This window comes from Barbus barbus, assembly GCF_936440315.1.
Source record: "Barbus barbus genome assembly, chromosome: 3".
Taxonomy (NCBI): domain Eukaryota; kingdom Metazoa; phylum Chordata; class Actinopteri; order Cypriniformes; family Cyprinidae; genus Barbus; species Barbus barbus.
Window position 1 is genome coordinate 44,658,712 of NC_136731.1, and position 15,245 is coordinate 44,673,956.

The 15,245-nt window shown below is 37.8% G+C and overlaps 2 protein-coding genes across 5 annotated transcripts in view; one reads left to right on the forward strand and one right to left on the reverse strand.

The window, feature by feature from the left end:
- The window catches only part of LOC306852552 (uncharacterized protein), a 109,112-nt gene that overhangs the window by 19,420 nt on the left and 74,447 nt on the right, over positions 1-15,245 (forward strand). The gene's annotated exons all lie outside the window — the stretch shown is intronic.
- On the reverse strand, positions 1,759-13,643 carry LOC306852793 (uncharacterized protein). 2 transcript variants are annotated; one of them, XM_079389874.1, is made up of 8 exons: positions 12,090-12,143; positions 10,093-10,224; positions 6,403-6,537; positions 6,196-6,220; positions 3,572-3,616; positions 3,307-3,391; positions 3,045-3,098; positions 1,759-2,907 (listed from the first exon to the last, which is right to left on the reverse strand). In XM_079389874.1, the coding sequence occupies exons 2-8, from the start codon at positions 10,213-10,215 to the stop codon at positions 2,883-2,885; spliced, it is 492 nt and encodes a 163-aa protein (XP_079246000.1). In that variant the 5' UTR covers positions 10,216-10,224; positions 12,090-12,143; the 3' UTR covers positions 1,759-2,882. The 2 variants fall into 2 exon arrangements, with proteins under 2 accessions (XP_079246000.1, XP_079246001.1); XM_079389875.1 differs by lacking the exon at positions 6,403-6,537 and having other exon boundaries at positions 12,090-13,643.

Sequence of the window (15,245 nt, forward strand, 5' to 3'; positions counted from 1 at the left end):
TGTCTGTCCACTGCAAAACACAAACAAACGTGAACCTGGGGCCTGTTTCAATAAGAGGTTTAACCTACTGTGAGTTAAAACATGAACTCTGAGTTAATTTACCATAAAAGAAGGGAAACTGAATTTTTGGTTTAAGAACAGCTGATCTGAGCTAAGTGTGTGCACCATGACTATAAAAAGCCCTGATCAGTGGAGTTTGTAAGGCAGTTGTAAGTAGCCAAAACACCAGCAATAATGACAAGCGCTATTGTAAAGTGTACTAAACCCTATGGTCATCTTCACAAGGATGATAGTGAAAATGAAACAGCTTCTGATTCCACAGAGAATAATGTTAATATTACGTTTCTACACATCACTCTACAATCATCAGTCTACACATTCACATTTATTCATGTTTTTATGTCACGGAGTATGGCAGAACAGCAGGACGAGGGTCCATCAAATTCTGCAGCACAGACGAACACAGTTTAGTGATATTCAGTAAATGCCAGAGTTTAATTCTGTGCAATTCATGTAGAACTACATGATTTAACTTCATTCTTACATATTTTCAGTTACCAGATAAGGAGCAATATACACCTAATCTTATTTATTAAAGTAAATAAATAATAATAATGCATGAATGAGGTATTTAACCATCACTTACACTTTAAAAAGGGAGGAGGAGACCAAAATAATCTCTGGGTTTTGTAAGAATTACAGAACCTCAGACACTTTGAACTCCTGAGATGGACAACACACACACAGTGCATTAACATACAGACATCTGTCTCCACATCCCACTGAGAGAAAATGCAGGAAAATGCCTCTCTCACATATGCATCAGTTCCTTTCCATCCCGTCTTCCCCTCACCCATGCTTCACTCACTCAGTGTTGGTCTTGGTCTGAGGTACTTAAGGAAATGTTGCAAAAGGATCAGGGTGATTTCTGTAGCCAGAAGCCCGTAGTGTGGTGTCTCTATACTCACACTATGTATTTCTATAAAGTCAGGTATGCATCCTTTACTCGTAGATTTATCTTTGAGAATTCGATGTTTTGTATTGATATGATTTGATCTCTTTGAATTGCTGTGTTTATTAACATAATACATACAGTATTTACCTGACTGAGAATAAATTGTTACATTTGACCTTATTCTGTTTTACTCTGTAATTATTGTCTATACAAAAAAAAAAAAAAACCCACTAAATGCTAATGAATAAACATACAAGCTGATAGTTTATAATGTTTGTTATGGTATTTGTAGTGGAAATCATTAGCATTTCTGCGATGGTTTCTATTGTTTTCATCAGCAGGGTCACCATGGGTTTTAAGATGTTATTTGCCATAAATGTGACAGGATTGCTGTAATATTGTGAGATATAGAGACTGTTTGTAGTTGTGGTGATCCTTCGCTGTTCACAGTGATTGTGTCTCACAAAATTTATATGATTGATTTAAATGGATGCATGTAAAAAATCAACAAATGACTTACAAACTTAAATCTTTAAATTGAGTTCTGAGTACTTGAAAAGTCTTATTTTATATAATGAGTGATTGAAAATCTATTATTTTATTTCCTGTTATCTATTGGGTGCGGATTGCCACTTGATGTTGAACTGAATTATTACTGCAACTTCTGAGTACTTGTGATCTTGTGTTAGTTAATATTATTTAATATTTATCTACTGAGTGGTGATTGCAACTTTAACATTTAACCGATAATATAATAACCGATTATTTAATCCAATGTTGTGTTTTTTTTGTTTGTTTGTTTTCCCAGATAACAGTTTTCTGTTAGAAGAACATTTTCCAAACATTTAATTTTGGATGGGAACATTAAAATGGCCAGTTTTGCTAATGTTAGTGGAACAGCATTTATCTGTTAGTATGATGTTCTTGAAATGTTCTTTCAACTTAATTTTTTTACTTGTTAGATTGCATCTCCACACTAGGAAATATTCGACAGATCCTCAACCTATAGCCTCTTTGCAGATCTCGTTCTAAAAACAATAATAAACATAACAATAAAATTAACAAAAATTCATAAAACCCTGAAGATGGAGACATTCTCCCTTGTCTCATTCATGAAGACAAACAAAACCAAGAGAAAACCAAGAGAAAAATGATAATACAAACATAAAAAAGTATAAATGGCAATGAGTGAATAAAGGGTTATATGTGATTGATTATGAATAACTGAATAAAATAACCACTATACAGACATGTTTCAAAGCTGCACAGACACATTGGTTAAAAGGTCATATCAGCGTGTCCCATGTGGTTTATTTGTATTATTTTCTCAGAACATATTATTTCAAGGCAGCTTTACAGAGATCTGTGCGTGTCTCAATGTTAGTAGCTTTACAGGACAGATGCTTTAACGCTTTGAGCCCATAAAAATCTCAAGCATGTTTGAGAGGAATCAGACTCGTCAAATTAACGTTCATTTGACAATGATAATAACACTAATCTCTATGATATTGCTCTTGCTGGCGCTGGAAGTGATTTACAGATTAGTTTGTGTATTAATGCCATTAAAAACATGAACAGCAGCTGATAAAGATGACATGATGAATCTGTCATTTAAAAACTGAGATTTGTTTTCTAAAGGCAACATTTCTGGGACTGTCCGAGATCAGCAGAAACACCACAGGGTTTCAGATCGAGTCTTTAAGATGTTGCTGCATTAATAAAACAGAGAACAGATGCAGGAATGAAAAGAGCTGAGAAGCTCAGAATGAAGCGAATCTCCCTTCATCATGTCAAAGATCACAGTACCGTTCAGCCCTGAGTTTGAGCAAACAATGACCTGAGTGATTCAAACTGATCCTCCTCTGAACACCCTGGAGTCATTTAACTGTTTAGATTCAGACTGACTCAGTGAATCAGGAGAATCAGATCATTGGACATCAGCTTCGGGAACCCTAAGAGAAACACATTCAGTTTCAGCAGATGAAGATTCATTCACGGAGTCAGAACTGAAACTTCTGATTCAGAAATGATCATGTGATTCATTCAAACTCCCTTCAAGTCTTTCTTTCTCTCAGTTTGATTCACTCACCTGTTTTCTGAATCATTTCCCTGAAAGATTTTTGTCACTGCACTCAAAATACAACTGAAAACAGATGAATTGGATTATTAAATACTATTTTATGCTAAATATTTTCTATACATTGTGACAAATTTTATTGTTTAGGCCATTAATTTCATCATTATGCCATCATCTGATATGCCATGGTTTACTTTTCACTTATAAAGTCAGTCTCATAATTTATGACATTTCCATGACTATTTTAAAAGACAATGAAACACCAGTGACTCACCTGTAGATCCTTTTCCGCAGCATGAAACAGATCAAGAGCAGAAGAACAATGAAGAACAAAAGAGCCAAAAACCACCAGAACTGATCTATACAAGAATACAATATCAAATCAGATGCTCGACACAAACAACAACACAATATAATCAGCTGAATTAACACACTATACAGTACAAGTTTCTCCTCTTTCTCTCATCTTTGCACTCAGCCTGTGTCTAATATTTGGTCTTCAATCAGATATTTCAGATTCAGTCGTCAGCTGAACTCACGTGATTCTGGCGTTTGTGTCGATCCACCGATGGAGTCATTAAATGCTGAAAAACACATTCAGAATCATCAGAAGATTCACTTGAAGAACAAAAGATTCAGTTCAGCATAGTTTGATCTGAATCAGGACAGATGTGTTTGTCTCTTTTAATGCAAGTCTGCAATAATCACAAGGAAGATTATCATAGTAATGAATGTCTTTGAAGTGTATAATCTAAAAATGGACAGAAATTAAACTCAGTAATCATTTACTCTCAGGGGTGGTTTCTTCATTAGGGGAATTCAGATTTGTTCTATCATATTCAGCCTCAGTGTTACGCTAGCTATGGCCTGCATGAAGCAATGGAGGTTATGATCAGTGTTAATTTTGACAGCAAATTTTGATTCAGTTTTAGTCATACTCTTTGGACTTAAATTCCATTTAGATTTAGTCACATTTTAGTCATCTGAATTGTTTTAGTTTTAGTTGACTAAGTATCATAAGACTTTAGTTGACGAAATCTACAGTAGAGTGATTTTCTCTCTTTCAAACAAAGTTTGTCTGCTGTCCCTTTAAAACTGAATGCACACGGATTCAATTTACTGATAAACACATACAATATTCTCCCAACAGTTTAATGTTACAGTTACTTAAGATGGAACTGGGTGTGTTTACGTGAATACTTTAAAACGATAGACTGTAAAAAAAAAAAAAAGAGTGACATCACCCATAGATTTCTGACCAACAATTTTAAAACCCAAAGTGGGCGGAGCCAGCCGTCACCATCTTCCCTTATGAAAATTAACCATGGTTTTACTACAAATAATAATAATAATAATAAACATGGTTACTATAGTCAAACCATGGTAACCACAAATTAACCATGGTCTTGCAACACTAACCATAGTTTAACCATGGTATTGGTAGTAAAATTGTGGTTACACAAATGGTAATCGAGACAAAAAAAACATGGTTACTACGCTTTTACTATAAAAGCATGGTTAATTTTCATTAGAGTTGGCAAGCGCATCATCGCACGTCACTCCCGGATAATCGAAAATGGGCAATGGGCAAAGAGGCGGGACGTTTGTGGAGGTGGTTGCTGAAACGGGCCACTTAGCGTGACGATGGAGACAGCAATCCACCTGTCACTCAAGTGGCCACGTCCCTTAATTATTCAGAACTTTAAGGCTAATATAATTCAAACGGATGAGTTATTAAATAATAACCCCCCCACCCCCACCCCACCGCACTATAAAGACCAAAACCAGTTTGTTTGTTTATTTCTGCAGCAAAGTTGGGCATTTAAGCATACGGCATCTATGGCATTGACTTCCTTTTGGAGCCAGCTTCTAGCGGCCAGTCGATGAATTGCAGTTTAAGTCACAGTTGGTTTCATGAGAGAGACCGGAAGATCGTCGCTTGGACAATTTTAGATAACTTTGTGTGTTAATTTCTCTGTTAATACAGAAAAGAGAACATAATTCAGTACCAGACTGAATTAGGTGCTCTTTCATGATGTTACACTTTCATATTTATCCATATGTCTGCTCTTTCTTAGTCCCAGGCGCTGACATTACCTTTATGAGACGAGCAGCAAGTGTATGTAAACTTATGAGGGTTGAAATGTGTGCATCTCCCCTCCTTTCCATGCAGAGATTTGTTCCCTGATTATACCCAGATTCATCTCTGTGCATTCATCCCTCTCTATCACTCCTTTTTATTCATCGATGAAAATGTCAGTATATTTTCATGGGTTTTTGTTTTTTTTGCGGGGGGGGGGGGGGGGGTTGTTAGTCAAAAAGAGTTATACTCTGGTTTTCATCGCTGAAGAAAATGTTGTTGAAGAAAATCATGACAAACATTATTTGTCAATTAAATCAACACTGGTAAAGACGATTACAGAGACATATTAAATTTATGTGCTTTAACATTTTAAAATGTAACATTTTAAATTTGGGATCTGCTCTGTTTAATCATTCTGAAAGGATCCTGTGGTCTGTTGGCATCTCCGTGTGGTCATGTTTGGTATTGAAGCTTGACTTGTAGGTATATAAATGCTCTAAACAAAGGTGACATTTATTTTTGTTCCCCCTCAAGGTTTTTATTTATTTATTTATTTATGTGTTTGTTTGTGCTATTTCACTGTAAACATAAACTGTGAATTATGAAAGTAAAAAATGTTTTTTAATTTAACTTGAAAAATTCTTATGAAAAATATAGTTTTGAGAGAATCATCCTCAAACTTAGTCTTGAATTTGGTAAAACAATTATCTTTATTTAAAATATTTAAGTCTTAATATTTTTCATTTTGTTACTGGGATAAATAATATAATTGGATGTATGCTAAAATTGTTGGACAAGGGGCCCCATCTAAATTTTTATTTATTTATTTATTTGTGTTTCCACCAGCATATCACTCCAAACGTCTAAGTCCTTAATTTCATGAACCACAAACAAAGAGGTTTATTGTAAAATAAACAAACAAACAAAAAACAAACAAATAAATAAATAATCACTTTTCTTTTTCTCAGAGGAAGTAAAGTCATATTTGTAATGAAGAGGGAGATTTCTGTGTGAACTGTCTCTTTAAGAATCATCAGTCCATCAGAAACATTATGATGAGAGTTGAAGAGTCTCTCTCACCTCTGAACATGGTCTCACGTATGATCTGAAATGAAAGAAAGCATCAGAGCAGCATTTATAGTGTTGATAAAGGATTCATGACTGTAGTGTTCATGTTAAACTGCAGCTCTAATTATTTGTAGTCATATCAAAAGAACATTATCATAATTTCTGTTTGTTTAAATATGAAAACAGAGGAATGCTGAGAGAGACACTGAGGTGACTTACTCCTTTAAAATGACACTGAATCTCATGATGAAGTTCATCCATGCAGTACGAAGTGAAGAGCCGGTCAGATGAGACTGAAATAACAGGATCCATCAGTTTGTGTGGATTCGATGGATCTGCGATCAGACGCCCGTCCTGAACAAATCAAACACAAGAGGATCAAGTGATATATCTGAGTGAATTATTCTGCAGAGGACGAAAAAAAAGAAAAAAAGAAAGTTGAGCCAACTTAAAATTTGAAGGCAACCAGCTTCAGCTCAAAAATGTGGTGGTTGCCTAAAATTGTAAGTTGACTTTTTTTTTTTTTTTTTTTACAGTGCAGTCACCTCTGAATACAAGCTCTGGTATTCAAAATGGCGCCGCTGTGTTCGGACGCCGTTCGGGCCACACCGTTGAGATTTTGCTTTAACTTACTTTTTTACTTACTTTTACTTTCTCTCTTTACACATTTCACGTCGGCACTGATCACCTACAACATAGAAACACTTTTGGACATTGGAAACCGCTACACCAACCTGTTCTAGGACACTTTATCCAGGAATCCTTCATGGCCTCTGGAGATTCTTCGGAATGCGGAGACGAACAATAACCCCCCGAGGCGACGGATCAAGAAACACCGCGGGAAGCGCGCTGGAATTCGAGAGAGACTCAGGAAAAGGGCTCACTGTCCTCCTCTCCCGAGCATTCTACTCGCAAATGTCCAATCCTTGGAGAATAAGATGGACGATCTTAAAGCCAGGATTAGTTTAAAGCCAGGCCGGTAAATCCAGGGGTGGAGGAGTGTGTTTCATGATTAACAAGAAATGGTGTGATCCCAGGAATATCTCCATTCTGTCGTGTTCCTGCTCGCCTCATCTGGAACATCTTTCCATTATCTGCCGCCCATTTTATCTGCCCCGGGAGTTTTCATCGATCATTGTTACTGCTGTGTACATTCCACCACAGGCGGACACCGGCTTGGCTTTGTCTAAACTTCACGATGTGATCAGCGGCTACATTAACAAACATCCTGACGCTGCCTTCATCATCGCGGGGGACTTTAACAAAGCCAACCTCAGGCAGGTCATGCCGAACTTCCATCAACATGTATCCTGTCCAACTAGAGGACCAAACACACTGGATCACTGCTACACTCAGTTCAAGGATGCCTACAAAGCACGCTCACTACCGGCTTTTGGCAAATCGGACCATGCCGCCATTTTTCTAACACCGGGATACACACAAATGCTCGTTCAGGAACCTCCGGTGCAGAGAGTAGTGACGCGCTGGTCCTCCCACTCAGAGACTATGCTGCAGGCGGCGCTTGATGACGTCGACTGGGACATGTTCCGGGCGAGTTCTTCTGACGTCAGCGAGTTCACGGATGTAGCATTGAGCTTTGTAAACACGCTAACCGAGCAAGCTACAGAAACAATAACGATAAGGACATTCTCCAATCAGAAACCGTGGGTGGACAGAACAATCCGTGCCGCGGTTAACACACGCACTGCCGCTTACAATGAGGCTTTTCTGTCTGGGAATACGAGCGAGTACAAAGCATCGTGCTATGCTCTCCGACGCACAGTAAGAGCCGCTAAACACAGATACAGAGAGAGAATTGAGTCTCATTTCCAGCTCAATGACTCTCGACGGATGTGGCAGGGACTGAGGACCACCTGTGCCTTCGGAAACAAATCCTCTGCGGAGGTGAGAGCAGATCCGTTGCTGGCCGACGAGTTAAACACCTTCTTCGGCCGCTTCGATGGCAACGGCGGTGGCGCGTCTCTGCCATCCAGCGCGTCAGGAAGCAGCAGGCAGAGCAGCGACGATCCTGTAATCACCGTGTCGGAGGATGAGGTTCGGAGGGCGCTAAAGAGAGTGAACGTCAGGAAAGCAGCCGGACCTGATGGGATAACCGGCCGTGTTCTGAGGTCCTGCGCCGATCAGCTCGCTGGTTTGTTCACTTCTATCTTTAATGAGTCCCTTGCTACCTCCGTGGTTCCCACCGCATTTTAAAAAATCTGTCATTATCCCTGTGCCAAAGAACAATAAACCCTCTTGCCTGAATGACTATCGCCCAGTTGCCCTCACATCTATAGTCGTGAAGGTTTTTGAGAGACTTGTAAAGAGCCACATCTGCTCCTCCATCCCTGATACTCTGGACCCTCTTCAGTTTGCCTATCGCCCAAACAGATCTACGGACGATACCATCTCTCATGTCCTCCACTCTTCCCTCACACACATGGACAGCAACAATGGGAATTATGTAAGGCTGCTATTCAATGACTATAGCTCAGCTTTCAACACTATAGTCCCCATCAAGCTGGCATCTAAACTCACAGACCTCGGCCTAAACTCCTCACTCTGTGACTGGATTCAAGACTTCCTCACCGGCAGACCTCAAGTGGTGAAAGTTGGCCAGTTCACCTCAAACTCCATCACTCTTAACGTAGGAGCCCCTCAGGGCTGTGTCCTGAGTCCCCTGCTCTACTCTCTCTACACGCATGACTGCGTGTCCTCTCACAGCTCCACATCTATTGTCAAATTCGCTGATGATACTGTGGTTCTGGGCCTCATCTCCAACAACGATGAGACCGCATACTTGGATGAGGTAGAGACTCTCACATCATGGTGCCAGGACAACTGTCTCTCTCTGAATGTGAGCAAAACTAAAGAGCTGATCATGGACTTTAGGAAGAGACAGCAGCAGCCCTACACTCCTCTTATGATCAGTGGGACCCCTGTGGAGAGGGTGAGCAGCTTCAAGTACCTCGGTGTAAACATCTCCGAGAACCTGACTTGGACTACACACATCCAAACACAGGTTAAGAAAGCCAGGCAAAGACTGTACCATCTGCGACAGCTGAGGAAATTCAGGGTCTCACCAGCAATCCTGAAAACTTTCTATTCAGGGACCATAGAAAGTGTATTGACTCAGTGCATCTCAGTGTGGTATGGAAACAGCTCCAATCAGGACTGCAAAGCACTACAGAGAGTTGTGCGCTTAGCTGAGCGCATCTCAGGGTCTGCTCTCCCCTCTCTGCAGGACATCTACCTCAAACGCTGCAAAAATAGAGCTGTTAAAATCATCAAGGACTCAAATCACCCTGGAAACCAGCTATTCACTTTGCTTCCATCTGGTAAGCGCTTCCGTAGCCTGATGGCAAAAACTGAGAGACTTAGGAGGAGCTTTTTCCCCCAGACCATCAGGCTCCTAAACTCTAACTCTGTGTCATAACATCACTTGACTCCATGTAAATATCACCATATCAATAGCTATTAATAATTTTTCTCTACCTCATATTGCTGCTATTTAAATACCCTGGACAACTTTTTGCACATTCTTTTTGCACATTCCTCTTAGTACTATTTAAGTCAACAACATACTGACCTGCACATTTATATTTATATACTTTTTATCTTTTATTATATTTTATTCTCTTATTTTCTCTTTCTCTTTTCTTTTTCTTAATATTTGTATACTTTATAATTGCACTGTCCTTGGAGCGGACCTGACCTACATTTCACTGCTGGTTATACTCTGTATAATTGTGTATGTGACAAATAAAAACTCTTGAATCTTGAAGCTCTGATCACAATCAGTGAGTGAGTGAGTGAGTGAGTGTGTGTGTGTGTGTGTGTGTGTGTGTGTGTGTGTGTGTGTGTGTGTGTGTGAATAATGGTGTAGTTTGAGTACAGAGACACACTCACCTGTAAATACCAGCTCTGCTCACAGTCGAGATTGCTGGTTTGATTCAGTAAATCAGCTTTAAGTCTGTATTCAAACCCGCCATCAGTCTGAATCTCTCCACATGTTTTATTGATTATGTCCATGTTTCAATGCTGAAAACAGAAGAAACATTTTGTAAACAAAGAACCACATGAGTGCAGTATATTAATATATCAGAATAATGTTGAAGAACGCATAACACTCATGGATAAGGTCACTCATGGAAACAACTATTAAAATATGATGTTTAACAAATAACCTACATTTCATTCTTTTCCTCTCACAAAGCATCACATTTCAGAAGAAAGTTATTTAAATTGTTACAAATCAATCAGGTACAGATATTATTTTTTATATAAAGGCCACGAGATGGCGCTACTGTCAGTAATTAAATTATGAAAGTGAAAGTGAGTGTACATCTCCTGCATAACCTGGAAAATCCTTAAACTTAATAAAAAAACTGCAAAATAAACTTCTATTTGTGTTACAAATGAGTAAACCTTAAATCAATCCAAACAAAACATCCATCATAAATAGTCAACAACAATATAGCCTAATGGATAAATTAGAACAAATTAATATGATAAATACATTTTCTTTATCTAATAATAGCTAATAATTTCTTATGATGATTAACAATCTTGCACTTGTACCAATACTCCAATAAAACAATACACTTTGTTTGTATAAAAATAGTGTTTAAACAAGTCTCATTCTGTCTGATATGTTCGTGATGCAAATAATAGTTTTCTATGCGAAGCCAAGACATTACAGAATTATTTGAGAGGGGACGGAAATTAAAATATCCTATTTGAATCTGTCGCGGCCTTGCACGTTGAAAGGGAAAGATATTTCAAGTCATTGTTTTAAGGATTCGCGGGATCTCGAGGAAAATCACGATAGATCTTCAGATACTGTTTTGCAACAGATGATAAATGGCGGCTAGTTAAATATCTAGCACCCGCATTAATCGAGCAAATGAGTTGTCTTTCATAAACATTTAACACGTGAACTTCAGAAATATATACAATCACTCTATGCTATAAACCTATGCTATCTATGCTATAAACCTGCACGTCATAAACCTATAGTTAAATATGCTGTAGTTACACAAGTTTGATTATGTATTAAACGAGAAAAAATATGTTATTCCCTCAACACAGCATCTCAAGGGCACGACATAAGGATGTCACTGCACAAAATGATCTCTTGGCCACGACATAATATCACATCCCCGCGAGTTAATATTAAGTTCCCACTAATTAATATTTCGTGGCCACATCAAAATGAAGTGAAATGAACATCTGGATGATTGTTGCGCGCGTCTTCGCTGTTTATATGAAGCATAGAGAGGAGCTGAAGGGGGAAGTACAGACAGGACAGCTTCACTGGCTGCTCTGCATGTGTCTCAAATCCTGAGAGTTACTGACGCTGATCAAGACAGGCCTGCTGGCAGCCAGACCACGACACATGCAGATCTCTCGACTTTAACAGAGTTTAACTGGAATGCGTAAACGCAATTATTTGTCTCAGTTAAAAGATACTTTAAAACAACTTATATGGTAGGCCTATGATAACTGCAAGAAATCTGCTTCAGTATAAAATTCATACACTATACACAACAACATGTGCACTATTTATAAAGACTATTTATCCAAGTACCAAAAATATACTGACGCCTTTTGATTCCATAGGCCTATACTACTACTACTAGTAGTAGTAATAATTATAATAATAATAACGATGATAATGATAATAATGGTGATGATGATGATAATAATAATAATAGTTATTCTGCATTACACAGCAAATTCCAATTTTTTTTTACTGTAATCCATCTGTGCTTTAATTTATTTAGTAAATATAGGAGAGAACTGCAAACTGAGAAAATCCATTCGCATATCCCCTTTCTCTCCAATTCTCAAGAGCTAATTTCACAATTTAATTTCAGTTCAAACATATAACATAAATGTCATACCTGCATGCGAGTATATGTGGTTAGGCGATGATGGGTTGCTGCGAGCAGAATTTATTCAGCCAGGCCTTTATAAAGTCCACAGAAGGAGGTTTGTTTGATGTTCTGCATGGGGATTGGACAGAGTGGATACATCATCATCCATGTTTGGAGATGTTCCTTCCTCTTCCTCACATGACTCATTTTTTTTATGCCCACATCACTACACCACAAGACACAACAGGTTTACACTCACTCATGACTCATGCATTACACCCAAACCATAGCACATGCTTTCAGAATACAGTAAAAGCATGCAGCCAAACATAATAGGCTGAATCACATACATTTTCTCTGAGGAACTGTCACTCACAGACTGTGATATTTGCCTCAATCAAGTGTTTGGCTTCCCTTGAGCAGCAATAGTTTTAACAGTTTAAACAGACAATATCCTGCTAGGAAGCGTTTTACAGCCCTTTGCCATTTGCAATGTGTGACTAGCAAAACAAACATACTAGAATATTATCTAGCAAAATACTGTAGAGTAAGTTCTCATGTAACACTTACTGCATAATACTAAAGCATCTAAAGTGTTTTATACAGAAAGTACTACTGAAAAAAAGTACTACTTTCATGTTTGGCTTGGGGGAAATGCCAAGCATCAAGTGGTATAGAAATTATGACAGATCAATCTTGGTGAACAAGTTCAAGTATGCATGTGCTTAGTCACTCAAATTGGATTGAAGTGACCACACACAGTAAAAAATGCACAACGTTTTGCCACTGAGCCATTGAGGTGCCAGAAATTCAGATATAAATCAAAACCATTGGCTATACCACCTACAGTTGTCTCATTTTCTCTGTCCATAGGAAACACTTTTGCAAATGAATGAATTGAATTTCTTTAGAATTTCCAAGCATTTTTAAACAATATTAAACCACTTTTAAATTAGAAGGAATGTCATGAATTTCTTATTGGCACATGCTACACAGCTTCTCGTCCTTGTCATTTATTGGCAGGACTATTGCAAGGCTCTCCTGCTGGACTTCCACAATGGTGGACAGTAAGAATATTTTTATTTCATTACTGTACTCGAGTACATTTTTCAAGTATCTCTACTTTATCAGTATTTTTTATTTATTCTGGGAAACTTTTACTTCACTAGATTCCAAGGAATAATTTCATAAATGTTCTCCACTACATTTCATAAAAAGACATTGTTATTTTGAAACGAAGTGTCCAATTCATGAGGAGCTGGTTCTTTTCAATCAAACTATTAAAATTACTTTTGCAAATTACACAGAAGGATTCATTTGCAAACTGGACCGATTCAGTGTCATCTGTTCTCGAGTCAACAGCTCACTAGTTTTATGATCTGTTCAGATAAGGCAGACAGCTTGGGAATATGTACACTACAGAAATGTCCATCACCCTTTCTATTTCTGTTCACACTGTTGCACAATTTTTCATACACAGAAATTCTAACTCATCAATGCCACTTTATTCATTTGTGAACCATTTTTACCTGTATGGTTATTCAGTTCACCCTGTACTTGAACTTTCAATTAAAAAAAAAAGTAAAATAAATAATAATAATAAAATCAAGAGAGGTTGCTGTTAAGTGCAGCTTAACTTTATTTTAAATGTATGTTTCAGAGCATATCATACTTTTTAATATTTGGAATACTTTATTTCGACCACTAAAATACACCTCTGTACTCCCTCCTAAATTACCTCAATTATCATGAAATCATCCATTGTGATCGAGTTCAACAAGTTATTTAAGAGACCATGTTTTGGTCCCCTAATTTTTTGAGGGGGAATTGGTCACTAAGGGCTTTACTGCAACATAAAAAATGGTTCACCATAAACCGTAACGTGCATTAAATATATATGTCAAACATTAAAGCAGTCCGTTGGTCCAAAGCAAGTGAAATGCTCCTGAAGTCTGGTTTCTGCTCTCCACTTTCACTGCATCGCAGTGTTAATTTAAATATGCTTTACAGGTGGTGATTTAAAGTAAAACAAAGTTTTAAAATATAAAATCAATACAGATACACTTGCATATTACACGCTGTCAGTCCTGTCCTTTAGTCATTATCTGTAATTATCTTGTGTATTTAAGTCCTGTATGTTCAGTTACTTTTTGTCTGGTCTACTCATGACTCCCGGTGCTCCTCTGTGTCTGCCCTGCCTTGTCTACATTAAAGACTGTTATTTTGAGTCTCATGTTCCTCGTTCCTCCCCGTTGTGTGCACTAGCTGTGACACACGCACACGTTATGTATTGGAAATGTTTTATTTTAGATTCTCATCTCACAGTGCAACAAACAGAACCAACAATCAAACACATACACAATCAAACAGAAAAAAATCTGAATATAATAAAATATAGTAAACTATTGTGAAATGTTTGACAAATAAATGAATAAGTGCCTGAAGTCCCTAATTTAATGGGGAACATGCAGATGCCACAAATCAATTGAGAAATTAGTTGAACAAACAGACAAAAATAAATAAATAAATTAATTAAAACATCAAACAAACAGAAAGCCAGTCATCAAAAACAGTCACCACATCCCTATTTATGAATGAAACCATGTGCTTGTGATTTCACAAATGTTCATATTCTTGCTCAAAACACATGTACACAGCATTTATGAAAGTTCCAGAGAATGATTCATTTATGTTCAACTTCTCATTTATATCAGAAGGCACAATTTTAGTCAACAGGCTGTGACGGTTCCCGTTACTGAATCTTTGGGCACTGATTGGCGTGCACCTGCTGCTGTGGTTCAGACGCCCTTTAAAAGAGATTACTATCAGAGACAAAGGGTGCTCGGATTTGGACTTGGGATTTTGGGTTGTGTTTGGTTTGATTCATATTGTTTGAGCACATTTATATAGCTACAACAGCACATTACACTAGCAGCCATACACCCCCACTTTACACACTGATGATGCTGCCATTTCCAGAAATATTGTTATCTTTTCTGTTGTGTTTTGTTTTATGTTTGCGTGCATCCCTTTTTTTGTTGCTTCCCTTTGAGCCAGGGGTGGTAACAAGGCTTTCACTTAAAACTCATGTCATATCAATGAAAGGCAGCACTTTTTGCAAGACTCTTTCGCTAAACTCCAGAATATTTTTTTGCCATTCAGTGATTAGATTATACTTCTGTT

Bases quoted from the DNA above. Each gene is read 5' to 3' on its own strand.
- LOC306852793 (XM_079389874.1), bottom strand. From the start codon at position 10,215: ATGGACATAATCAATAAAACATGTGGAGAGATTCAGACTGATGGCGGG. The intron at 6,221-6,402 runs GTAAGTCACCTC...CTTTCATTTCAG, and splicing joins TTCAGTGTCATTTTAAAGGA to ATCATACGTGAGACCATGTT. The intron at 3,392-3,571 runs GTGAGTTCAGCT...ATTCTTGTATAG, and splicing joins GACACAAACGCCAGAATCAC to ATCAGTTCTGGTGGTTTTTG.